The sequence below is a fragment of the Neolamprologus multifasciatus genome, chromosome 18 (assembly GCF_963576455.1).
Source record: "Neolamprologus multifasciatus chromosome 18, fNeoMul1.2, whole genome shotgun sequence".
In the NCBI taxonomy this organism is placed as follows: Eukaryota; Metazoa; Chordata; class Actinopteri; order Cichliformes; family Cichlidae; genus Neolamprologus; species Neolamprologus multifasciatus.
In genome coordinates, this window is record NC_140456.1 from 13,286,410 (window position 1) to 13,313,248 (window position 26,839).

Consider the following 26,839-nt stretch of genomic DNA (forward strand, 5'->3'; position numbering starts at 1 on the left):
GTGATTATACACTGATAATGATACGCCTACTTCATCGAGAGTCTAGACTTGGTTAGATGTAAAGTTATTTCTCTTAACCATGGAAATAATTCTGTCATCATCCACTTCAGTCGTCCTCTGTGGTTTTTCAGGCCTTTCAATGTTGCTGAATTGTCCAGTGCGTCCATTCTTTTTACAAACATACACCAAACATCAAATTTATTTATTCAGATAATTAATGACAAAGAAAAATGTGATTCGTATAAACAATGTACACCAATCAACTTTTATTTGACCTGATTCGATTACATTTGATATTGTACATGTATAACAAAATTTACACATTTAATTTAAAGTGAGGATTTTGAGCTCTTTCTCTTTGAGCTCTTTTTTGCTCTCTCTCTCTCTGATGGGTTTATTTGATTTATTTTGGTCTTTCAGCTTAACGATGGCGTCCCTCATTTGTGCTCTCATTTGTTTGAACCTCACATTGAGAATTTAAGTGAACATTTACCAAATGCAAGCTTAAACCCTGAAATCAACTCTTATTTTGTCACTGAGTAATCAGGGAACCAAGATTATTATTGTGATCTAAAATTAAACTAAAACTAGATGTGAAAAGAGAAAACTGTCAAAAATTCTATACAGTGACCAAATTTCAGATTTTAAAGTGGTTTTAAGTGGATGAACAACTTGTATACTTTTAAGTAGAATAATACCATTTTTCACCTGTTTATTTTGCGCAGGCACATCGTAGATTTTTTAATCTGAAACCCTTTCTCAACCTTATGCAGTCGTAGATTTCATATCGCTGGATTCAGCACAGTTGGACCTCTTCATCAAACCCCGGCTGGTGTTTTTGTGATGGTCCCAACCAAATCTGCCTGCAAATAATTAAATTTTTTTTTATTAATGACAAATATGTTAATGCAATAACCAATTTCACATGTGGGAGAGAATATGAAATACTATGTTATGCTTTGTTACACTAGAGGCAAAGTCAGGTGTGTGTGTTTAAATCCATTGAGTAGTTGTGAAACTTTGGCAATAAAGGTTGTAATCGAATAAATAAAGTATGCTGCACCAGTGACACCCACACTGGAGCAGTTTTTCAGGGTGGCTCTTGCACTAAAGAGGATTTTTCTTTCTTTGGTGCACTCTTGGGCTCATGAAACATCACAATGGGACTTTTCACTGCTGCCCACTCCCAAACATGAGCTCTCACCCACACGAGTGTCTGGAGAGAAGGGAAATATACTCGAGGTGCAAGGTTGTGCTCTTTTACTCCAGCTCCCTGTGGCTCTGATGGTCACATGACTCCTCTTTGACTTTTAGAAGGGTCTTGTCATCCCGAGTGGGCTAAAAGGTCACGAACACAGACAGCGCTGTGCGTTAAGAGGTGAAAGTTAGGTCATGGAAATAATGGTGTGTCAAAAATAATAAAATATATTGATTAGTGTGCTGCAATAGCTCGCACAGCAGTAGGCAGGGAACCATCCTGCTCCTCTCAACCATCGTAGAGGATGAACCAGGAAATTTTGTAGAAATTGCTCCCTTTGTGCGACTGCAGAAGACATGGTGCTGCAAGCAGGACAAGGATAAATGTCTTTTGCATAATTCTCTATTCCCGTGATGGCATATTTGACATTGTTCCTGTGCCCTCTCTGGTGGAGAACAGGGGTTGGCCTCCCCAGGCGCTGTGGCTTCACATCGCCCAGTGGAAGACACGGGGAAGGATAACCTTGCATAATTAATGATGTAAAACAGGGAACGGGCTGAAAAAAAAAACATCCTGTTCTAATTGCACTTATCTTGTTGGTTGTTTTATTCCGTCCCTGGGGGGATTAATTAAGCAAGACAAAAATTATACTTAGTAAAACACACAGTGAGGTGCATCTCACTGCTTTTAGTGGCACTCTTCACTGTAACGCTAATGACTTACTCTGAGTGACTAACATCTGCAGTCAAACATGTAGGCTTGTTTCATATTCACTTAAGTGACTGTAAACGATGCCATTAAAGCTTCTTGAGCCATAGTGTAACAAAAACATGGGAGGAACACCTTCATACTGTGTGTAAATGAGTCGGGCTGACAAATGTGCTCAGCTGCAGTAAAGACAGCAAACCGATGACTGAAAAGTGAAAAAAAAATCTTATCAGAGATTTCAGTTTTAGTTGGTTTGATTTAGTCGTTGGATATTACACCACACTCCACTTTAAAGATTAAAGACTAAAAGTACTTTTAATTTGTCTTCAAATTCAGCAATACTCTTAATCCATGTCGGGGGAACTGGGTGTCTGCATGTGTCTACATGCTTACATATGTCGTCCTCATTAAATCTGCTCTACCCAGCAGCAAGAAGAAACCAGAAACACAGCAACATATAATATAATCATAGAGTACCGTGCAAACGTCTGGAGCCACCCCTCATTTCTGCATATTTTGCTGGGAAAATAGGAAACGGGTGCAGTGATTTATTGAAATGTGCAAACTTCCATAATGTTGAGGACCAGACTCTGGGGAGGCCAATCGATGACTGACAGTGTCCACTGTGTGTTTCCACTGTGTGGTATGGTTTTATTGGCTGAAAAATGAAGCTGTTTCCAATCAGACACTTCCCAGATGGTTTTGAATGCTGCATCAAAGTTTGATGGTACTTTTCTGCATTTATGATTTCATCAGTTTTGACAAGATCTCCAACAGTGCTGGCTCAAACTATGACAGTGCCTCCACTGTGTTTTACAGATGGCTGTAGACACTCACTGCTGCACTTCTTGTGATCTCCTTCGTACATATCAATATTGAATTGATCTAAAACATGTTGAAAGTTTAATATCTACATTCATCAAACCTGTTTCCACTAATTTTCAGCGTAATTCAGCATACCTCAGCCTTTTCTCCCTCTTTCCCTTCCTTAAGAATGGCTTCTTGACATCTGCCATAGATATTTTTGCCTACCACTTCTTCTTTTGTCCTCCAAGGTTTTTTAATTTTTGGACTTTGAAGTTTTGTTTATTTAAATAATCTATTTCATTTCTGGTTTGTTCAGTGTTTCCATTTACTTCATGGATTCTTCTTCAGAGTTTTTCTTCCTCTGTCTCGTCAGCTGTGATTTAGTCCACCTGTGTCTCGTCGTCCTCAGCTGTCTCCACTTCCCCTGATTGCTCTTCTGTATATTTATGGTCTCTATCTCTCCTTTTATTTATCAGAGTGACCTGACCCAGTGTTACTCTGTTTTTGGTTTAAGTAAATGTATAATGTTCTGTTTTTCTCATTTTGTACTGTGTGTGTTCAGTTGAATAAATGGCTTACTTTAGATCAGTCTTCACTTTCCTCCAAGCGTCTTCATTGAGGTCCTCACTGCATTCAGTCAGTAGCCTCCACTGACCATAACAGTTTCCTCAAATTTAGTATGAAGTATAAACTGTAAATCATGCCAAGATATGGTTTTCAGCTAATAGTGCTTTGGGAATCGTCTTCTTGTTCCAAAAATACTATTATATCCTATATATTATGTTATCATTAGAATTTTTAATTGATTCAACTAAAGAAATACAACAAAAATGGGTTTTTGTGACAGGTTGCTAGTAACACAGTGATTAAAGATATAATTTGAAATTGGTTCTTAGCTAAGTTGTCTGTTATTGTGTATAATCCCTTGAGTTAGGTGAATTTTTATCCTAGAATTATTCTTAGGTCAGTGTTACGTAGCTTAAAATAAGAAAATGGTCAGGTACAAGGACTGGAATGCAAATGAGTAAAAAAGCAGCCAATGTCCAAAGACAAACTTCTGAAAGCCTCCAGAAAGCCTGAAGAACTCCAGACTGCTTTTAAGAAATTAGGAAAAAGTGACTCCTTGGAAACAAAATATGAAGAAATGAGGGGTGACTCAAGACTTTTGTACAGTATTGCATGTAGCATCAATTATGTTAAGTTCCCCTTAAATATCAGAGCAGCCACAGTTACAGATGTGGATCTTATTAAGCTGTGTGACAAGGTGTAGCGTTTGGAAATCCCCCGGTATGATGATGTATGCGTCTGCCACATTTCTGTCTGCTCTTTCCCCCCCACAGCAGTTTCTCATTTTAGAGTGTGTTGTCATTTTTTATTTCATTCTTAGTACATAAATCACATACTGGCTGTGCGTCATAAGGGGCTGTTGGTTTAAGGCTATTACTCAGAAGACAGCAACACCGAATACTAATTTTAACTTGACTCAAAGTACATTATCTGATGAAAGTGAGCAGCGCTGTCTTTTTTAATAATCTGTGAAACGGCTTCAAACACGGGATTATGTACGGGAGTTAATAATCCTGACCAGGACTGTTAATGTAGTTAACTTCCAGCAGAAACGCTGACATTTATGATGACAGTGATGAAGAACCTGAATGTTATTTCAGTCATTCAAGTCTGGCAGTACAGACCTGCTTATTAAAGACAGGTCCCTACTGCTGATGCAGCCGTTCTTATGTGTTGCACCTCTGCATCAAAAGAACTGTGAATTTTGAAGACCATCTCTTACAGTGAATTTGCACAAAGGAAGGAATAACATAGGAATTGTTTTGGTGTTCACATGTGACATTATTGTGCATTTTTCAATAATATTCACATGCAGTCTAAATAAAGGATGCACTGGACTCCATAAAGATTGGACACCGGTCCAGGTTAAAGTGGACCATCTATGCTCATTTCGCAAGTCTTCTAGAGTAGCTTTGTATGATTTTAAGTATCACAAATAAGCTTCTTTGTCTTATGCTTGGCTTTGCTGCAGCACCTCAGGTCAATCACTGTCTGAAACAAGCTGTTTGAGCTCCTCTTTGCTTAAGCAGAACTGTCTTGTGGTTTGCTGCCGCTCACGAACAGAAGCTTTTACCAACAGGTGGGTGGGGTTTCTGTGCACACAGCTAGGGTTGTGCCTTCAACGATCACATTAAGGATATCCTCTTTCTTTGAAGTCAAACAGAGTCAAAAACAGAGCGCACACAAGGATTTCACATACAATGATCTCATTATTTGAAGCTCTTTCTCATGATGGTACACCTCTGTAACGGTGTGTATATGACACAATACGAGGTGGAAATAACTAATTACAGGGAAGAGATTATTATTTACAGCTCTGTGTAAAACTCTTGAGTCACCCCTCATTTCCTTGTATTTTGTTTCTAAGAAGTCAAACTTGTAATTTTTAAAATGGTCTTGAGCAATAGCTCTCCAGGCTTCTGAAGGTCTCTCAAAAATGTTCTTTGGACACTGAATGATTCATAGGTCAGCCCAAACACAAAACTCTTGACTGTTTTAGTACACATGGCACTTTGTAACAGGCTGCCAGTAACATACATATCATTTGTTTTAGTTATCTTTAGTCTTTAGACTTGAGAGATGCATCTGACCCTTCAGCTGATCTACTGTTTGTCTCTACTGACGCCTTGTCAGAATTGATCTCAGTGCTGGTGGCTGTCAAGAAGCTGTTCTTAGGGAAGGGACAAAAGGCTCAGGTATACCAAACTGCACCATAACTGGACTGAAAATCAGTGCCAGCAGGTCTTGCAGAGGGATGAATCCAATTTTGAACTTTTTTTCTTCAAATCATCATCAATATGTCAGGACACGGTGAAGGCTGTGTCATGGTTTGGGGCTGAATTTCAGCCTGTGGCGTTGGGGATCTTTTCAAAACAGATGGAATTACACTGTGTAAGACCATCTGGACAGAGTAACACTGATCTCAAACACACTGCCAATGCAGTAAAAGCATACAATGCTTAACAGGTTTATTAGACCCATTAGTAAATAACAAACGCATTCTTTACGTTTCTGTTGAGAAACATAAAGCATGTGCAAGCTCTTTACCTAAAATCATTTTCAAATTTTCCATTTTATCAGTCATGGATTGGCCTCCCCAGATCTCGGATGTCAACATTATTTAAGCGGTGTGAGATCATCCTGACAGAGGAGAGAACAAAAAGTCAGCCAACATCCAAAGAAGCGCTTTGAATGTCCTTTAAGCAGCCTGACAAACGACAAGAAAGCTTGTCTAAGAGAGTTCAGGGTGTGATGAAGTATAAAGGTGGTCATACCAAATATTGACATCCAATTTCCATTTATACAGAAATGAGGGTTGACTCAACACTCAACACAGAAGAGTACATTTATTCAGTCACTGCTCCCTACATAAATGACTCAGTGAACTGATTATAGAGCAGGGGAAAAGCAAACGCTGCTATCAGATCAATACTTGGTTTATTCAGATTCCATTGGCGGACTGGTCTGAGATATCAGGACAGGAAGAATCTCGTGCTGTACTTTGATTATTTTAACTTTAGCAGCTGCTACACGAGTTAGAGGTGCCCTGGTTTGGATCATTTGTGATGGTTTCTGGTTTCCAGTTTTTTGTTCTGCTTCCCAAACTCGAATCGGGTTTCCGAATATTCTGGTGTCTCTCAGATTTCTCCAAGTTGTGTACCAAATAGGATTTAAGTTTCCAAAAAGTGGGCCATGTGATTTAGAAGGGTTTAGAGGGAGCATATTAGCATCCAATCAGTCGGATTTAATATCAGGGTTATTTAAAGCAACTAATTGCATAAAATTTTACATAGTTCCCCGCTGCTTCGTGCTTAATTATAGGAGACAAATGATGATCTGATACCGAGGAGAAACCTGATACATGCTGACACATCACAGAGAAGAAAACCTTGCGAGTGTCCTTCTGACACTTCACATTCTGCGGTGAAGGCGCGAAGACCTCAGACCACCACTTCAGCAAGCTCCACATACATCTGCTGAACGGCTTAGTACGTATTTCAATATCTGCCATTGATCCCAGATGAGATGTATGAAAACAACTGCGAGGTGTCTGGCCCCAGGGTCCACTTAGTACTAAGTCCAATAACGGTTAGACAGGCTCTCGGCTAATGGAGAGACTTATCAATGCAGAAGACTGCTACTCTCTGTCTGTGAACTCAAGCTCCCCCCACTACTGTCCTCTTTATCCTTCGGATGTGTTTTTTCTTTTTGCTGCATACCCCTAATGAACAATCAGTGCTGGTCACATTATTGCACATATGAGATTAATTTACTCCCTGCAGTACACAGAGTGATGTTATTACAGGAAAATCAATGTCCCTCTTGTTGTTCTCTGGGGCTGGATGGGGTGTATGCACATCTGCTTTCATAATGCAATTGCTGACCTTGCTGTCAGAGAGCGAACCAGTGAGAGAGGCAGAGAGAGGCTGCGGCGAAACGTCCGACCGTGTTGTTTATCAAAGCTTTATCGAGCCTCTCTCACAGACGTGTGACATCAGATTGTGGGTCAGCCAGCCAGCCACGGTGCACTCCAGCTGAGAAAACGCCAGCATGTGTCGACAGAGGAAGATAACCTTCACAGATTCCTGCAGAAAACAGGACTTTTATAAATGATAGTGTGGATTCAGATTCAAGAGTATTTAAAGTTAATACAACATGGCCGTCTTTAAATTAGAAAATGTAACGTCTAAACATCCTCGTAGTCAGATTTCATTAACTCTCACAGTGCCTGGAAGGACAATGGTGCTCCCGAATGACCTCTTGACCTTTTTCAAAAGAAAGGGCCGTATTAAAAAGGGGGGGGGAGGGGAGCTTTGGGAGAGGAAACCACCCTTTTTACCCAGTGAGTTTGCCCTCTATTATCCCACCCCCTCTCTCTAGCTGTGTGTGTGTGTTTTCTACTGCAAACTTGATGGGAAGCCAGTGAGATAGATGAAGCAACTGGAGTGCCATTTCGTGCCAGGAAATATCAACTGAGGCCATGTCAATAACCACAAAAAGATCTAAGCCATAAATAATCAGACACATGAACTGATGTAAATGTAATTTTGGAAACTGATGACTTCTGCTTGTATCCGTTTTATATCCTTGTAAACTGAATATGTTTGAGTATTCTGGTGGGTGGCTGGATGGAAAAAGCAAGACATTTAAAGATGTCCGCACAGAATTTTTGAACTGATTTTCTACAGGAAAGTCATCCTGACAGGTTTTGGCTTTGCTACTCTTGACTTAAAGTTGTGGTAATGCTTGTTTAAATGTCCCGTAGTACGTGTGACCTCGATCAGATGCTTTCAGTTGCCATCAACAAGCTTCTGGGATAATTCCGGCTGGATATTTGACCACTCTTCTTGGCAGAATTGCTGGAATTCATTTAAATTTGTTGGCTTCCTGTAATCTTACAGTTGCTCTTACACGTAGTCAACAAATCTTCAATATGGTTGATGTTAAATTTGAGTCTCTTTCATCCATTTAAAAACTGGTGTTTATGTGTGTTTTAGATTATCGTCCTACTGGAACACCCAACTGTGTCCAAGTTTCAATTGTCTAGCTCAGAGGTGTCAAACATAAGGCTCGAGGGCCAGAACAGGCCTAGCAAAGACTCCAATCCGACATCCAATTATGGCTTTTACTTAAAGTTACATTTTATAATTACCTTCCATAAAATTTAATTAAGACTTTCACATCCAGGGGGCAGCGTTTTGCCACTTGGTGTGTTGAGATGTGTTTAGAGCTATCCTGCTGTTTACGTTTTGATATTCTTAGATACCCCCATATTTTCAAGAGGCATTGACATTTGAAAGCCAGAATTGAGTATTTCTTTCTATTCTGTTAAAAGAGGGTTTTTGCTTCCAACTGTCACCAAGTTTTTGGTTTTACATAGTAGTCCAGCACAGATCAGCTCATACATAGTATGAAACATGATTGTAGCGTTATAGCAAGCGGTAATGATCCCAAGTTCCAATTATATAGAAGTCTATGTGAAAATTGTCCTCAGGTCTTTTTGCTCTGAACTGTTGTAGACTGGTCATTTTTATTTTGAATTGTAAGTATGATTGTTGAGGATATGCTAATTAGCAAACGAGGGGGTGGTTTCACAGTTGCATCTACCCCTCTCTCACCACATCTAATTTCAAAGGAACAAGGTGGTGATGAAAATGCTGAACTCATAAACTCATAATGAAATTTCCCCAAATAGTGAGAGGCAGCAGAGTGACTATGTCCATCATTTATATACAGGCTATGCTTTCAGTCTACTTGGTGCAATATATGTAAGTCAAACCAGGGAACTGCAGAAAAAAAATCTTCCTTTAAATCCAAACATGGCAATCTATATAATTCAAGAAAAAAAATAAAAGAAAACCCTGTGTAATTTTTGAAGAAATAACAAACTAGCATGGCTTACATTATATAACAAATAAAGCTGACCCTTTAAAAAAATATATAAACTCCATCTCCAAAGGTTGACTCTGTTCATCTGGAAGTAGCGTTTTCACATTCAGATGAACAAAATCAGCCTTTGGAGATTTACTTACCTGGATGATTGAGAATGCATCAAGATATATAAACTCCAGTTTCCTTTTAAAAAAGTTTCCCATACCCTTTCAAATAGTTATAATAAGGCTTATAGTAAAATACAATAAAGAAATATGGATTAAAATAATTTCTCTTATTTAGTGTGTAACATTTTCTTCCTTTTCAAAATAATGGTATTATATTTTAGGCATTTAAAAGACTGAGGTTGCATTTATAGTCAATGGTAGCTACTTCATTGATGGCTTTGGATCATTTTAAATTATACAAAAAATACCTCAGAGGGTATAAATGCTCACCACAGTTATTCAAGTTATTCAGTACAAAAGGAACTCTTGTACAGCCTTGCCTTATATGTATTACATCTGTATCAGGCCACAGAGCTGCTCCATTGAGCTCTATTATTGTTATTAATATTAATAATAATACATAATAATACATTAGTTATTAAGACGATCTCAAGCTGCAGCAATAAAATGAAATGTGCATTAATTAATTAATATAGATGATTCAATATAATAACGTATATAATTCTGAAAATAAGTGCACTTGGTTTACGTAAGATGAGGTAACTCTTTATTGTCATTGCACAGTCATACATAGTACAGTAGTACAGTGAAATTGGAAAACTGCCCCATGTCAGGAAGACTTGGAAAAACAATTAAAAATATAAATAAATTACACATGGCGATAACATGGAGTTAAGATTAGTGCCATTTCTGATATGACCTCACAGTCTAAATACTTGTTTAGTCACTTTGTAAAACAGTTGTACATGTTTTTCTTTCTATTTTCCTTTTTTTAATACACTGAACAGACCTGTTATAATTCTTTAACAAAATGATGTATTTAACACATGTGTATGGGGGGTGTTTTTCAAGTTGTTTGTTAGATTTCCTGTGGCCCCCCCCCCCCCCCCCCCCGCCGGCTCTTACGCCCCCCGTTTAAAAAGCTGGGGCCGCCTCTGCAGCGTTACCTGTTCCTGAAGGAAACAAACCTCACAGACTGTGTGAGACAGACAGACACGCGAGCCGACAGACAGGAGGAGAGACAGGCGAGAGACACCCCCGCATAGTTTCCGTCAGCCGGGTGACGTCTCCGCCTCTCGGCCGTGTGCAGCGTGACGTTACGGCGCTGTAGTGGAGCCTCTAGCTGCATCTTGTTGACGCTCCGCCAGGCTTTTCCAGTACTGAGAGGACCCCGGGAGAGTGAGGACGGCCGATACACAGCGTCCAGGCAAGTGCTCGCTGTTTCAAAGGACGGAGCCGGTTAAACAGGCCCGTTAAGGAGGGACGGGGGGTTGGTTTGTTAGTAGCGAATCCGAGCCGGTGAGTAACGGTTATGGTTGAATTCCTGCGTTTGGCCGACAGTGAGTAGCGGAGTGAAGGGGGGCGAAGCTAATCTGCTTTAGCCTGCCGTATCGGTGTCTATCTGGGGTTAGCCAGTCGTCATGTTAACGCTTTCCTTGCTCTCGGTAAGCCTGCTTTATTAATCTCTGCGCGGGGTTAGCCTGCCTTAATATGGTGGCTGTTTATCCCCCCAACGGTCGCGGTCAATGCTTACAATGTATATGAGCGCTGAAGTCGGTTCTGCCTGCTTTACTCTGGTTGTTATTGCTGCTGGGGGAGGGAACTGGGCAAAAGTGAGCCCGTCTGTACTCAGGGGAGCTGGGTTAGCCTGCTTCACAGCCCTCTGAGCTGTTCAGACTGCTATACGAGCGGCTGTATCGGAGCAAGGCTGACTGGGGTGGTCGGGCTAGCTAGCGCTATGATGATTTAGTGTTAAAGGACCCGAGAGCTGCTTCTCAGCGGGTTTCCAGTCAAATGCGCACATTTTTTACACTCAGAACATATTCTTGTTTTAAGTAATCTAGCACTCATATTTTTAATATTAAACGCTTATTGCAAGTGTTTTGACCCTTGGTGACAAGTGCTCTACCTGTGTTTGGAGGGGATTGGAGAGGGGAGATTGCCACGGGTTTAAACCTCACCGAGCCCTCACCAAAATCGGCGTGTGCGCATAAATGCCCAACCGCGGTGCCTTCACCACACCACACCAGACTGTATCGCAGACAGTGAATGTCATTATCAGCACTGTCTGCATACCAGTGCCGAGCCAGCAGAGGAGGCGAGGTAGAGGCTGCAGACTGGAGGAGGAGGGGGATAGTTGGCGTTATACGCGGTGTCCTTGCACCAAAAAAAGGGTATTAAGAAGTAGTGCGGGTGACGTGAAGAAATAAGTCCAGCTCGGGCGAGAGGCTGCACGAGAAAAGACGGTGTGTGTCTTGGGGGAAGTAAACCGAGATAGATTTGTTTAAAAAAACACACGAGAAAAACCGGGGCAAACGCTCCTTTATGTCAGCCACTGATTTGAATTTTGCCGTGTTTATGGCTGTTTTGCCAATCGGCCCACGGTGGTATTTGCCATTATTACGCCCACAAACATCCACCCGTTTCAGAGGTTTTGCACCGCGACAGCTTTTTTTCTTCTTCTTGTCTGTCGGTGGAAAAAAAGAGAAAACACCGGGATGCTAAAATTTGCAGAAGCATGCAAAACCATGTCTTGTGGTTAATTAACCGAGTCTGCCTTTTTACCTTTTTGACAAGCCAAAATTTCCGTTTGGCGTGAGTGTGCGTGTCTCTCTCTCTATGCGTGTATATATAGAGAAAAAGCATTTCGTTACCACACCAGAAAGCGTATCATCAGAGCCGAAGTGCATGGAATCTGCTGTCTCTTACTGTCATATTGCAGCACCATAATGCAGCCATTACCAACTACAAGGCGTTTTAAATTCGGTAAAGCCGCTCGGTGTTTACCTTATTAGTAAAATCCGAGAGTAAAAAACAAAAAAGGGAGACGGAGGGGGAGGGACACATTGGTTTCCACAGTGATGAATGTCAAGCTGTGAGAGGATTGAGGGAAGGGGATGACTGCTGTTAACGCTTTTATCAGTTGTTTTTCACGGAGTTGATGGGGTCAGCGTGGGGTAAGCACACCTACGGGAGCGTACAATATGGCTGGGAAGGGCACTTTCATTTGCAAAGTGAAATGTTTTTGAGCATTGTGGATCAGCCGCTCATTAACAATGTAATGAGGGGGGGGGGGGGGGGCGTAAAGGTAGGGTGTTGGTGGTTGTGGTGGTGGAGGAGGATTTCTGTTTGTCTTGTGTGGTCAACTGGTTTGGCTTGTTAAAATTCTCACTCAGTGCTGAAAAGTTTTCTCGTTTGAACCTTTGGTGGATGCAAATTTCTTCCTCTGGGGTTCAATTACAAGAGCCAAAAGAAAACCCCCGTGTTTGTGTGAAGTATGGTAATGGCCATTTGGTATAGCGGCCAAGCTGACAGCTTATGACTTGTTCAACAACCCCGCAGGGACACCATAAAACCTGTAATGCTCCAGATATTTTTTCAGTTTGTTCATCTGTCTACAGGAAAGGTAGAAAAGACTGTGATTAATTTTTTATTTCTATTTTTTCCTTGTGTTTTCATGCTCAGGGAACAGATCAGACGATAGAAATCTTCAGTAACAATCATGCATGTGTCTCATCGCCAGAAGATTTGAGAAGAGTTAAGGAGGAAAAGAGACCCAGAGGAATACGAGAACTTGGTCAGCTCGCAGAAACGACAATAACCCTGTGCTTAGATATGGCCAGCACCCAGACCAGCCTGAAAACCCCTTTCAAAGACTTGACCTCATTCAAGGGCAACATGAAACGGCTGTACAGAGAGCGGCTGGAAGACGCGCCCATCAAGAAGCGCGTGATGGCGGAGATCAACCTGAAGCGTCGCAGCTTGGACTCCCTGCCCTCCTTCCCCAAAACTCCCAAGGTGAAGAGGGAGCAGACTGAGGACCCACGCCCCGACTGTGACATGGACATGGAAGGCCGGGCTGAACTGCACATTATGGGCTCTACTAAAGCCCTGGACCTGAGCCCTGGGCTTAAACACACACTGGCCCAGTTCACCCTCAGCAGTCAGAGCTCCCTCGGGGGCCCGGCCGCCTTCTCTGCGCGCACGGGCCACGAGCATTCCCAGGCCGGCATGCCCCCCCTGCCCTCCCCTCCTGTTTTGGGAGGGGGCCCTTTGCTGGTTCCTTGCGACAGCTCTACTGAACTCACCCACTCCCTGCTGGAGGGAGAGTCCATCTCCTGCTTTGTTGTTGGAGGCGAGAAGCGGCTCTGCCTGCCCCAGGTGCTCAACTCCGTGCTCCGCGACTTCTCACTGCAGCAGATCAACACCGTGTGCGACGAGCTGTACGTCTACTGCTCTCGCTGTGACGCCGAGCAGCTGCACATCCTAAAGGTGCTGGGCATTCTGCCGTTCAACGCGCCTTCCTGTGGCCTCATTACACTGACGGATGCACAGCGGCTCTGCAACGCTCTGCTGCGTCCTGGTGCAGCCCTGCCTGCTGACCCCAGCGGTAAGCTGTCAGCCCAGGGCCTCCTGAAGGAGAGTGAAGCCAGCTTCCAGGTGGAGCACCAGTGTCTGGGGAAGTGCCAGGGTCTCTTTGTGCCCCAGTTCTACACCCAGCCCGAGGTGCCCTGCATCCAGTGTGTGGAGTGCCAGTTGCTCTTTTCACCGCAGAAGTTTGTCATGCATTCGCACAAATCACCTGATAAGAGGACCTGCCACTGGGGCTTTGACTCAGCCAAGTGGCCCTGCTACCTGCAGCTTGCCAGAAAGTACCAGGGGACCCCGGAGGAGCCCAGACTCAAGCAGCTGCTGGACGAGGTCAAAGAGAAGTTCCACTATCAGCTCAAGAGGTCGCTAGACAAAGTAAGTGCACCTGTTAGTGATACCTGTGTAAGCTGAGTGTGTCTTTGCTTGCTATAAATCCTCATTCATCACCATTCTGCTGTTTGACCGGTGAAAGCTTTTCTGTTGAATTAAAGTCTCCATATTGTTTGTCTAGCTGACACGTCCTCTGTCCTGCCCTCTTCCAGACTTGTGTTTTGTGTGTTGGGCTTATTTGAATAAAATGGCTGGTGTTTTCTTAAACCAGTGTTGACCTAGTGTGTGTGTGTCTGAGGCCTGGGACAGGTGGTGACATCTGCCTGGCCAGGTCTGATCAGACGAAGTTAGGCCAGCTGGCCACAGCTGAAGGGGAAGTGCATCATTTGTCCCCCCGGGTCACCTGGAGGTCGGTGGGAATGTCACTGAACAAAAGGCCAATATGCGAGGCTCAGGAATCAACCCTGAAACTCTGGTACTGGAGTTATCTGTCAGCACCAAGGTTATTATAGCCAACAAAGACTTTTAAAGGAAAAAGAAAGAAAACTAAGTGACACAATATTACACTTACAACTAACTGTAGAGGAAATGTTTAGTTTGAATTATTGTTTAGTCAAATTTGGTATCGGAACCTACCTGTATGAGGGTACATGTCTATGGGACAGAGTCAGCTGCCTTCAAAAAGTGCTTTATTCATATTGTAATATCTAATCTGTACTTCTGAGAGAGATGCCCATGGCAAAAGCCCTCCATTTTATAAACCTAACTAGTAAAATGAATAAATCTAAACTGAAACCTAACATTTTCAACTATTAAAAACTAAACTGAAACAGGGAAGCCCACACTGGAAACTAACTGTAGCTAAACAGAGTTAAAAAGGAAATAAGCTGGTCCCTTTTTACTGACTAATAACTGGCCAGTTTACCCAGGTTTACTTCATCTCCATTCTTTCAGCACAGTCTGAGATAATGGCTGATGGAAAGGAAATCTCGTGCCGTTCACAGCTTAGGAGCTTTTTGGCTGGTTTAAAAAAATAAATGTTGGAACAGTCTACACGTACTGAAAGCCACACTTTCAGTAGTGGAACATAAACCGATGTTAGGCAGGGCTGTGCAGTTAATTGAAGCTTAGTTTCAGTTATAGTTTTGACTGGCAACATTTATTAAAAGAAATTTATCTTATTTTAACTTTCAGCAGACCGCTTAGCTTTATTTAGTCACTCCCAGTACATTGGAATGGGTTTATATTTGATTTGATTGTGATTTTTTTTTTTTTTAAATTTGTTTTACTGCTCCTATGTATTTTTTTTAAGTTGCTGTGTAGAAAAAAAAAAAAAATCATGCCAGTGCAATATAGAAGCCACAAGGGCAGCGATCCTATTGAAAGGTCAGTGTTTAGAAGAGGAGGAGGGGGAGAAACTCCAGCTCGTTTCACTCCTATTAACTGGTTTATGTCGTCTCATGACCTCTCTGTGACCACAGCGGACTACCCCGGTTTGCACTGTATTCTGGGTGAATGGCTGGTTAGCTCACACGCAAATCTATATGCATGTTTTTGGTGAAGTTAGCTGTCATTGTCAGGATTTATATGTCACTACTTGGCAGCTGGTTGCATGCAAGACTGAGCAGAGTTTGTGCAGAGTGTGAGGTTTGTACGGCTCAAGACACACAACTTATGTGTGCGAGACAGAGGAATTTTTTGCCTTTTGCGAATGCATCGGAAATAGCATCTACCGTCTCGCCCAGCGTCCTGACCACATTCCTGTCTCGTTTCTTCCCAGCCGGTATGCATGTTGGAAGCCACAGACGTTCTTTCTGAAAGCCAGAGACATTTTTGTAGCTCAGAGGGAAACTAGTGCACAAACTACTGCACCATGTACCTAATGTCGAGGGGGCTGATGAGTCCCGCAGTGTCGGTGGTGTGTGTGTTTATGTGTGAGACACATTGCCCCTGTGTGTGTGTGTGTGTGTGTGTGTGTGTGTGTGTAGGCCAGTATGACACATCTTTGTTTCTCTGTCTCACACACTCACACATTGCCAGGCCCTCTGGAGCATGTGTCTCACCACTGTTTCAGGTGCTGTCTCCTCTGTGAGGTGATGATTTTTAAATTTATTTTTTTCTCAATCAAAGTTTTTTTTTTTTTTTCCTCTCATTTTCTTCTTCTAGTTAAAACCCCACAAACACCATGTTCTGGTGTTTGTGGGGTTTTGGTTTCAGTGGAAATGGTTTTTGCAGGGTTAACAGCAGTGGTGAAATTTTATGTAACAGTTATGCTGGTGTTGACAGAGACAGACAAAGTCAAAAATGGCTAAAATTCCTGGAAAGATGTTTGCATGAGAGTGTCCAGGAAGCAGGTGACTTGATAGAGGATGCCAGTATAAACTTCACACCCCTCCCTCCTGAACAGATTTACGAGTGTGTGAAAGGTCAGTGACCGGAGGAACACGATGACCTCGTACTGAAGTCAGGACACAGGGGCTCTCCCTTCACGTTCAGCCACTCTCTGTTTGTGTATTCCTGTAATGAAAGTGTGCGTTAACTGAACAGGAAGTGAAACAGACGGACGTGTCTCTCACCCTGAACATCCTCCAGACTCTCTGTGTCCAGCCGCCTCCACCGCACTGGCTGCGTGACTCATAGTTTCCACATCCCAGTGGATGTTGGTGGACGGCCAGGCAAGCAAGCTCATAGTTGCGTATTCTTTTTAGAAAGATGGCTCACCTTCGTGCGTGTTGGTCTAACCCCAAATGTATACCGTTACCCAATGTCCCTTATTTACACACAGTGTCAATGTGCACATTTACAAGCAGTTTTAACAGAGATTTCTGGGACCTCATAGAAAACAAGAGGGGAGCTTTCTGGAATCCCCCCCCCCCCCCCCCACCCCCCCCCCCCCCCCCCCCCACCCCCCCCCCCCCCCCCCCCCCCCCCCCTTCCCAGTCCCAAATCCTGCTCGGACTGTTTGGTTTAAAAAGGTGCAGTTAAAAACTCCAGGACCTGCGCTCCATAAAGGCGCTTTGTGCCTGGAGGCAGTGCTAGCCTGTCTACTGATCCCTGCTGTGTAAACAGTTTACTAGACACAACCAACGCACACAGCAACAAGCTGAAACCTTATCACCGGAGTCACTTTAGTATTCGACAGACAATGATTTCATTTTGACCTCAGGGTTTGTTACAGACGCTCATTCTTTAGACTGAAAATGGTTCCTCATATTTTTAAAGCCATTTTCAAATGTATTGTGTAAATAAGCTCATGCTACTAAAAAGGTTTTTTACACTATAAGCGAGAGAGGAAAGAGCAGAAACAATCTGATTTGATATTTTGGGCTTGTTTCCTAACGCTAATGAGCAGCCCCAACATGGTGGGTGTAGCAGTTTGCTGCTTTTCTTTTTTGCCTCAGCCTTGTTTGTAGCGTTGCGCTGGCCCCGAGTCAGAAGTGTCAGACGGAGAGAACAGCCTTCCTCTGTCTGTCTCCCTGGCCGGGTTGACACAGTGGCTGCGGCACAGACGGCAGACAGCTGCATCTTTCTGGCTTCCTCTATTTGCTATTTGGAAACCAGTGACTTCATTACCGCAGACCGGTGCAGCTGCACTCTCTGGCTGTCTCCTGGGCTGCTTGTCTGTCTGCTTGTCAGTCTTTCTCTTGGGCGGTATCTAATTGGATTTTGGCGAGCATGCTAATCGTTCGCTGCGCCTGCCTTCTTCATCTACCTCCCCTCGACATTCAAACTGCCTGCCTTCTCTTGGATTCCTGCCCTCAGACCCGCAGTCTGGTCTTCACGCTGCCACCCATTGCTCACCATTACCCCTTTTCTCCCAACTCAGACGTTCTCACATGTATCCGTAAACAGTCAATGCCCCCTCTCTGGCCCCAATTGGCGAACAGTAGCAAAGTAGGCAGCCAAATGACCCGATAAGTCAATCGTTACATAAGCAATAAGACCACTTGTGCGCTTCTGCGAGGTGGATGGGGAAGAAAGGCCAGCACCTATTGATCGGGTCTCCTTGATGGATATGGCGAGTTGCCGGGTGACACGGACGCTGAATAGAGTGGGGGTGGGTGGCAGGGGAGGGTGCATCAAGAGGAGAGGGAGGAAGAAGGAAACAAGAAGAGTGAAAGGAGCAGACTCTTTTTTTTTTTTTTTTTTTTTTACAGAGGGCACAGCCAGTGTTACATAAGTTCCTGTCTGTGTTCAGACATGTGAATCAGTGTCCCAAGTTCACTTCTCTACTGCTTCTGCTGTCGCATGCATTCATTTGAAGCAGAATCGGGCAACACAGTATCTTTGACCGCCTGAGGGCAAGACACTTGAGCAAATAAGAGAAGTAAAGGCTATGAAAGGATGTGAGGTTAGAGCCAGGACACGTCGCCCTGAATATGGTTTACTCAAAACTGCTCCACTTTTTTTAAAATGTATTTATTTATTTGGGGTGGGGGTTTGGCCTCTGGCCTCAAATTTCCTTTCTTCCAACGTGAAATTAACCTCAACCTCAAATGTTGCTTGTAACAGCCCTCTTTATTGGCCAATCACATGCCTGCTAGCTTGTATTTCCCCAGCTAACAAGAAGGACACACATACACATATTTCTGTCTGTTTGTGCATTTTCCTTGGAACAATTGTCCCCTTATACTGAATACATGGCCGCTTTTTGGACACTGGCCCACACTAACCTACAGTCTATTAGGCCTGTATGTAGTTTGGTGTGGGAGACAGTCTGTGTATAACGAGCCATGCCTTGGCCCATGTTTGCAGCCTGTTGTAAAAGGCCTAAAAGGGGCCCCTCAAGGTAGGAGGGGCTTAGCTGAGGGGCCTCTGGTATGTCATCGTCAGGTCAGTGCCAGTATCATAGCTCTATAACAGAGTTGCAGCTCGCTGGAGGAGTGCCCAAACCATTACTTCCTAGTCTTTGTCTGAAATACATAAGAATCATCCTTTAAAGCTTTAGGTTTCACATGACCACAGGCCTCTGCCACAGTTCATCTTTGCTTTGCTGTTCACCACACCCCCACACTTAGAAATGTACCATCACTGGGCTGGAACAGCTGCTGCTCTTTATTTTCGATAATAAAGTGAAAATAAGAGGAAACTGTGCTGCTCCGGGCCTGACGTGAGCCTGCCGCAGCAGTGGGCAGAACAGACAGGTCTGTCCAGATACAGCGGAGCCTCTGCCACGTCTGCCAGCACTCACACAGACTAAACACACTTGCCAAGCCCCTCCCCGCTAAACGTCCTGCAGGCTTTTAAAAGAAGCCTCGACTGATGGCCTATTTGCATGTTCGCTGCGCTCTCGCTCGCTCCCCCTCAGGGCGCCAGACCAGTTTGCTGCTTCTGAGGAAAACGAGATTGAGAACAAAGTGAGAATAGTGGGGCTACGAGTTCAAACAAGATGCAAGAAGAGAGAGGTTTCTGGATCAAAACACGCCTGACTCGTTTGCTTAGTTGGCTTTAGAAGAAAACAGAATAATGAGGAGTTTTGGTATTAATTAATCGATCTGTTGATGAGAAGATTAACTGTCCACTGTCAGGTCTTCCTGAAAGACAGCTGGACAAGCAGGTTGTGCGTATTGTGTGCTGCTACGCTGGTGGGTATACGGTAAAAGGGCTGTGTGTGTGTTGTGTGCAAGCGGAGAGAATGCGTTTGCATTTGAAAGACTCCTCTGTGCGGCCTCCCGGTGGGAACGGTGATTAATGAAGATATAAATGGAGAACCCCGGAGACGCCGCTTTCCATAGGAGCACCATGTACACATCAGACAGTACACGCAGACGCCCGACATATAGGCAGTGTTATAGTTTCTCCCACAGCCCCAATCTCCGAGACAAGCAGATAAACAACGGATATCAAAGGCGTGTCGTTGAATCCCAATGGGCTGCTAACCGCAAGCCTGGCCAAAACGCATATCAGTCATGCGTACTGCAGTTCTGTGAAAAGCAGGGGGAAATACTGATTAATAAATCCCCATTTATTTCCCTGATGGGTAACGACTTGTTGTTTCCATACAAGTGTGTTCCTGCCTGTTTGATTTTCTCTCCATTTGCCTCTATCAAACTGAACCTAGTTGCGACCTTAAGCTTGGAGCCTCAAATTGAAGCACAGTGAACCGCTTGCTCTATAAGTCCTTCACTTTCAGGCGTCACCTTTGCTCCACTTACATCAAACACTTTCCAATGGTGTCTTTCCCTTTCAGTCTGTATACCCTGTAAATCCTCATCTCCAGGAGCCTGGGCGATGTTGCTCCGGGCAAATCTGTGAAGTTAACAACTGGGAAATGGACTGCATTAATAAGGATGGGGAAAAGGGACATTTTAAGCTTTGCCCAGTCTCCTCTCTTCCCATTTTCTCTTGATGTGTTTATCTCTCCGCTATTCCCACCTGCAGTGACGACACTCATGGGACTCATCCATCTCTGGGATGTTTCTTAAGCCACTAGACATGCAAACATGCAGTCTTCTTTGTACCATATCCTCCTGGGGTCCAAACCAGCTCATCTAGATACTGTAAATGGAGGACTCCTGGATCTGGATTTCCCTCTGGATCTCCAACAGCCCCACTACAACTCTTCACAACCTAAACTAAGTAGCAGACAGTCCTTGAGGTTGTTGACCTCCAGATGCAATTAATTACTTAACAGCATCCATAAAAGGTATAGTGTGGGTTTTTATTTGAGTATACTTAAGCTATGGGAGCATAATTAAGGGTTGCACGGGTTGGGGCTTTGGAGTGCACTTCAGCATCCTTGCACGCAAGCTAAGAGAAAAGTTTCTCCATCGCCACCGAGCAATAAAGTGGCGTGTCTACAAGGTTTGACACTTATTCTTTGCGTGTCCAGCTCTTCTTTTGGGCTTTCATGTAAAAAAAACAACAACTTTGTTATTAAAGGAGGCTCAACCTTCATGGAGACTTATTGCCCTTGACTTTATCTTCTGACGAGTTCCTTGTGGTTTACAGTCTGGCCACAGTTTAACCAATTCCTGTGACAAGTGCACTTTGTTATGCCAGAAATTTTCTCTGTCATCACTATCAAAATGTGCTGTCTGAAACGCATCCTGATTCCAGATGAGTCCGAAAGCAGAGCAGTTCTTCGTAAGAGTGACTCACGCTGAGTGAAGATTTCTAGCCTTAACAGTGTACCGATGGCAAATTTTTTTGGCAAGGTTGCCTTTTTCTGTCAGCTGCTCTGGCAGACATCCAATCTGCCTCATTTTCTATTCTGTAAAGCAGCAGAGGAGCGAAGGCTGACCCTGAAATTTCAAACCCCAAAACTCTCAAAGTTTGTGGCATCGGAGATGGATGACAGAAGCCTCGACACAGGCTTTGAATGTGTTTGCGTGATATCTTTTATTAGAGGGATGAAAGCACAGGCTAGTGTTTGGATGACACAGTGCGGAGTCTGTGATTTAAAGGAAGTCAAAGGGTCATACTCAGTCAGAGAAGCAGCCAGACTCTCACACACAAACCAAACCAGAAACCAGCCACTTCCTCCCCCTCACCACGCCAACCCTATCCTGCAGCGTGAGTCACGGCGCTCCATCCGTGCTGCGGTCTGCTCTCCACTCATCAGCGTCACTGTGGAGCCAGGACAAAGATTTATCACCGCCCTGGTCTCTCACTCAGTCTGTTTGATCTGCACCCAGGTGTGTTCACTTAGAGCTCTGACTCAACCGTAATAAGATTTGCCAATCCCAACTGTGCTTTTCTTGGGCTGCTGTCAGAGCTTGCATCAGACATTGAATGTGTCTTGTGTGTTAATGAAGGAAGTCTGGCGATCGAGTTCACCTGTCATAGGCTCTGGTACATGAAGCTCGGTGCAGACAGGGTGGAAATTAACAGCAGCCTTTGGCCAAATGTCGGGAGGATTTCTATATGCAGGTTTCATCTTTTCAGTGAACCACGTTCAGGAAGAACATTTAAATTTTGCAAAGGTCTTCGGAGGGTTATTTTGAAAGCCAGAGCTTGTGAGGAAAAATGGAGGAAGAGTGATGGGAGCTGATGGATTTGCATTATGGGAGCTGTGTTTGTATGAAGGGGAGAGGGAGAGATGGAGAGGGTGTCGAGCCTGAGGGGCCCAAACAGCAAAGCCAAGCTGCCCATGCAGAGAGGGAGCAGTGGAGGCTTCAAACAAGCTCCTGCATGTAATATGGATGAGACCGGAGCTCCCTGCAGAACAGTCAGAGGACCTAGGGCCAGTTTGGATTTAACTGTCTGCTTTTCCATGTGTCTGTGATAGATTTTACCCTGCGGGTCGTTTTGGCCAGGTGGAGCTTTCTGTTTGTAGCGACTGGGATAGCCTCCTTACTCCATGTCTCTCCACCCCCCTATCCTTCCCTCCCCCTTCCCACCCCCCTTCCTCTGGCCTTGTTGCAGACAACGATGGCCAGCCAAGCACTGACATTTACTGCAGTATTCCATGTTACAACTGAGCAAGAAGTAAACAAACCGCAGATCGATACGTACGCATACGAGGCCCAGTAAAAGAGGGTTTTAGTCAGGGGCGACTCCTGCAGTAAAACCTTTAAACCTCTTATTTAAACACCTACTTCACTGTCAGGCACTTGTGTTTGCTTCCCTCTTAAAAGGGCAAGTGTATTTGTTTCTATTTTCACCAGACTTTTCTTCAAATGACAATTTGGGATAAATTAATGCAGGATTGTTTCCTACTTAGCTATCGAACGGCTGTTCGAAGCAGTCTTCAGCATGCATTAGGAGGCCATTCACTGGGTGCTGTGTAATTCATTGCAAAGAAAAAGGGTCGGGCAGTGTCTCCATTTTGTTTTTTTGTCTCTCTCTGTCTCTCTCTCTGTAGTGATAGCAGTGCAATGCTGGCTTACTGACAGCCTCTCTCAGCTTTCAGTCTGCTTAGCAACACTCGTCCTCTCTGCAGCTCTCTCACTCCCCTCTATCTCCAAGCACTCCCGAGTTGTTTCATCCAATATGAATAGTAAGCCAAGTTCCCTTATATAGAAAACCAAGCAGCTGATTTGTGTTTTTTGATGGCAACAGCAGAATGTGTGCATCTTTGTCCCTAATTGCAGATTTGAACTAGTAACCTACCTCTGCACAGCATCATATGGTGGCACGTTTCTCTAGAGTTTCTCTTTTGGTTTTTAAAGATGTTAAATCTCTGCCACACACACACACAGAGGCCCAAGTAAAGCTCACGTGATGAGTACAGTCATCCACAGAGACGACAAGGGCCCACTGGCCTCATTCTCAGTCGCTGCGTCCTCCTGGGAGAACGAACTGTGTCTGCTCAAGTCTGCGTGCACATCGGTGCGCGACAGTTTGCTCGCAGAAACGACGTCATCCTCCTACGTTTTGCTGTTTGAAGGAGCTGCTGTTTGATCAGATGTCTGCTCACTCGCGTGTGTATATGTCTGTGGCTCTTGGCTTGGTTGACTCACATAGGTGAGCCCCCAACAGCTTTCATAATTAACGTACTGGGGTGGGGGTGGGTGTGGGCCCTGGAGAGGAAACGTGTCGCACTGAGCTGCTGTGCTAGTGATGGTGAGCTCACGCGCGTTCAGTTTACCCTCTGTGTTTGAGTCGGGTGAAGATTGAAAAAATAAATAAAAAATCACACCCTCATTTCCAGGATGAATGTTACTAGTTACTAGACACGTTCACTACAGGCCTATAATGCATCACGTTAATCTAATGACTTACCTTGAGTAGATGGGAGTCAGAACCATCACACTCGCATAATATTGCTCTGAACGTGACATGAACCTGGTTGGAGTTTTGTTTTTAACGTTTTTCTGTCTCTCTGCAGCAGGGAGAGCAACTAAATTACATTTCAGAGATCATAGATCTTCCTCCGAATGCTACAGCCAGTCTCTCTTTTACAAGGCTGAATCATATTTCCTTTCTAAAACAGCTGTGTGATTATGGCTAAAATTGTATTATTTAGCAACACACACTGTCTGTTCATCACTATTAATCACTGTAGTGCAGGCTGATGATTTCAAGTGTGACATAATGCAGTTGTACTTCTTGCCACTGATGCAATGTCTGTGGAGAACAACCACACAATACCTTTGAGTGTGTTTCATCATTTCTTCTGGGGACGCTAAGATTATATATGGCATACCGTGCCAGATTTCAAAGGGATTTCTTATATGTATTGCACCTTTTTCAAAGGTGAGAATTTGAAACCCAGCAAACATTTTTGTAGGTGTTTGACCTACGAGCCGTTTCCTTATTTTAGCTACTCTAGTGGAGTCCAAGAATAAAACTAGAGTTGAAAATGAGCAAAATAGAGCTGTCCTTTTTGCCCAAAACGTTGAGATATCACTTGTTTAAGGAAAGGTAGATATCTACAGGTTTATCTGTTTCTCAGGGTATTTTTTGATTATGGATTGGTCGATTAAACAGTTTTAGGTCGTTTGGGGTTATACAATTACAGAAAAATCCAGTTTTCTGTCAGTTATCACCCTCCCATTTTGACCCAGGAAAACTGGTATTATCCACAAAGTCAGTGGCAAATTAATCATTTTCACCAGAAGTATATTTTTCACCCTCTACAATAATATATACAGTGTCATAGGGGCTGTATGTATGTGAGGTGTGGGGGTGGGGATTACCTTAGTCTGTGCAGCCTACATAGTGTATTCCAGTCAGACAATTTGTCCATTCATGAGGTAACATCATTACAACCCTCCACATACACTGCTTTGAACACACACTGGAAGCTGCCGCCTGGGAGTTGACGGTGAAACATGAGAAACGGAGAAAGGAGGGGAGGGAGATGAATAGAAAAATTGATCGAGAGAGCTTCAAGAGGCGCCTTTTTGAGAAAAATTGTAACATTTTCCCAAGGATCCCAGAGAAATAGTGTTGCCGCTCTCCAAATTAAACCCCCGTCTGCCGTAAAGCTACAGTCGGTGGACAGTAGATTGTGCGTTTATTAGTGGGGAGAGATGGCTTTTATAACTCGCTTCATTTTCTGCCATAGACTGCCCATTAACCGTTTCTCCACTGGGTCCCATTTGTTCTCGCAATCAAGGCTGCAGTGTGTGGATTGTAAAATGGCTGACTGGAACTGTAGCTGTTAGAGGAAGGAGTTCAGCATGTTGTCAGGGAGAGGAAAAGCTGTGTGACGTGTGTGTGTGTGTGTGTGTGTGTGTGTGTGTGTTTGGCGTGCATGTGACTGTCTAGACAGAGTGCCTTTGTGGCGCAAAAATGTACTCAAGGCCCGAAGCCAAACGCAAGTTGGGAATGAACCTGTTCTTATCTGTGTGTGTGTGTGTGTGTCGAGCATGACTGGTCTGGCTTATCAGTGTGCTTGTCTGGCTTTAGTCTTACTCTTTGTGTTTGGAAAGAGGGAGGAACAGGTGTGTGCGTGTCTGGGGGAAGGCACAGACAGACGAGCAGTCACATGCTGTCGTTCTTTCTCCTCATTTGTCTCGGCTGCCCCCCTTTTTTTATTTCCTGTTTCCTTCTGTCATCTGTTTGTCTCAGCGTCCACCTGTCAGACCTGTCCTCATGCGTGCCCTGCTCTGTTTTCTTTCCCGCTTATCTGGCGTTGCAGTGCCAAAGTGAATGAAAAATTTAGTTGAGCAATTACCCGAGTATCTCAACTTAAAATGTAACTGACATTTGTCAGGAACCGAACAGCCAGACTTCAAAGTGATCTTATTTCACTATGGTGAGTTAATCACAGAGCCTCTACTAAAAGTGTATTCCTTTAATTGCCCCACTTTGCTGCCCGGTTCCCCTGTGGGCTGTTATTGATTTGGCTGCTGAAACAAAGTGTGGCTCCCAGTCCGTGGATAAATGGCTTACTGGATTAAGACCTCCATATAAAACCCTCCAGCGCCTGTGTCTATGTATGGGGGCCAGGTGGGACCACCAGAGCACCCAGTAAAACCCAAATCAAACCCAGAAGACCAGCGTACAGTTGTCTGATCTTAATTGCAGGCAAAGGGATAAGCGGCTAAACCACGGCGGAGGTCGACGGATATCAAAAATTGTGATTTGAGTGGGAGCTGCACAGAGAAAGTGGTGTTGCTGCAACCACAGATTATTTCTATATTTTCCCAAATGCACAGTATGTTGTTTGATCTATTAAAAACTATGGACGCACAGCTATCAGCCAACCCCGTGGCTGATAGTTATCTCTCATACAGCTGAAAGATTTTAATATATGTCAGTTATTTATTGTAAAGAACACATCTTTGTTTCCTTGGAACACAACAGGGAAATGAAATGAATAAAAACACTCGACAGTACTTTAAACATTGTTCCTACCTACTTAAAGGATCAAAAACAGTGGAAAAGTCTGGGCTGTTTGGTGATTTTTGAGTAAATAGTGACTTTACAGAGATAAATAAATGTGCCTTGTTTTTGCAGTTCAGCCAGGAAGTGTATATAAAACGATGTATCTCTTGCTCGATCTTTGACACAGTTGACGACTACAGCAGTACAGGATGTGGTCTAGAAACAGACAGGGTGTGACTGTCTCTCCGAGTGTGTCTGCGTACGTGTGTGTTCCTAGTCCTCTCTCACCGCCTAAAGAAACGCGCACACACACAATTTTCACTTCCTCCTCTGAGAGGGAAAAAGGAGAATAAGCAGCATCACTTTGTCGTCCTCCTCCTCCTGCTGCTGCTATCCGTTCACCATCTCCATTCCTCTCCAGAATGCCAGGCACATTAATAATTGGAGGATGGGGGTGCACTTACATTCCTGTCCCCTGAAATAGGTTGTGGTGTTCGTTGGGGTTTTCTTTCAGTTTTCATACCCAGCAACTGATGTCACGGTTTCAGCAGATGTGAAGAGAGTCGTTCCCAGCTCTGTG

At 43.9% G+C, this 26,839-nt stretch overlaps 1 protein-coding gene across 5 annotated transcripts in view; it reads left to right on the forward strand.

Moving 5' to 3' along the window:
* The first annotated feature begins 10,306 nt into the window (after positions 1-10,306).
* Positions 10,307-26,839, forward strand: part of skila (SKI-like proto-oncogene a) — a 34,938-nt gene continuing 18,405 nt past the window's right edge. For 2 of the 5 annotated variants that reach the window (XR_014870903.1, XM_085141607.1), the window contains exons 1-2: positions 10,553-10,784; positions 12,805-14,085. Coding sequence is in view for 4 of the 5 variants with exons in the window: in XM_085141607.1 (XP_084997733.1) it covers positions 10,761-10,784; positions 12,805-14,085 (1,305 nt within the window). In the remaining variant the exon portion in view is untranslated. Of the gene's footprint in view, positions 10,785-12,172; positions 12,698-12,804; positions 14,086-26,839 lie in introns of those variants that run through there. The other 3 variants (XM_085141611.1, XM_085141610.1, XM_085141612.1) reach the window with 3 other exon arrangements.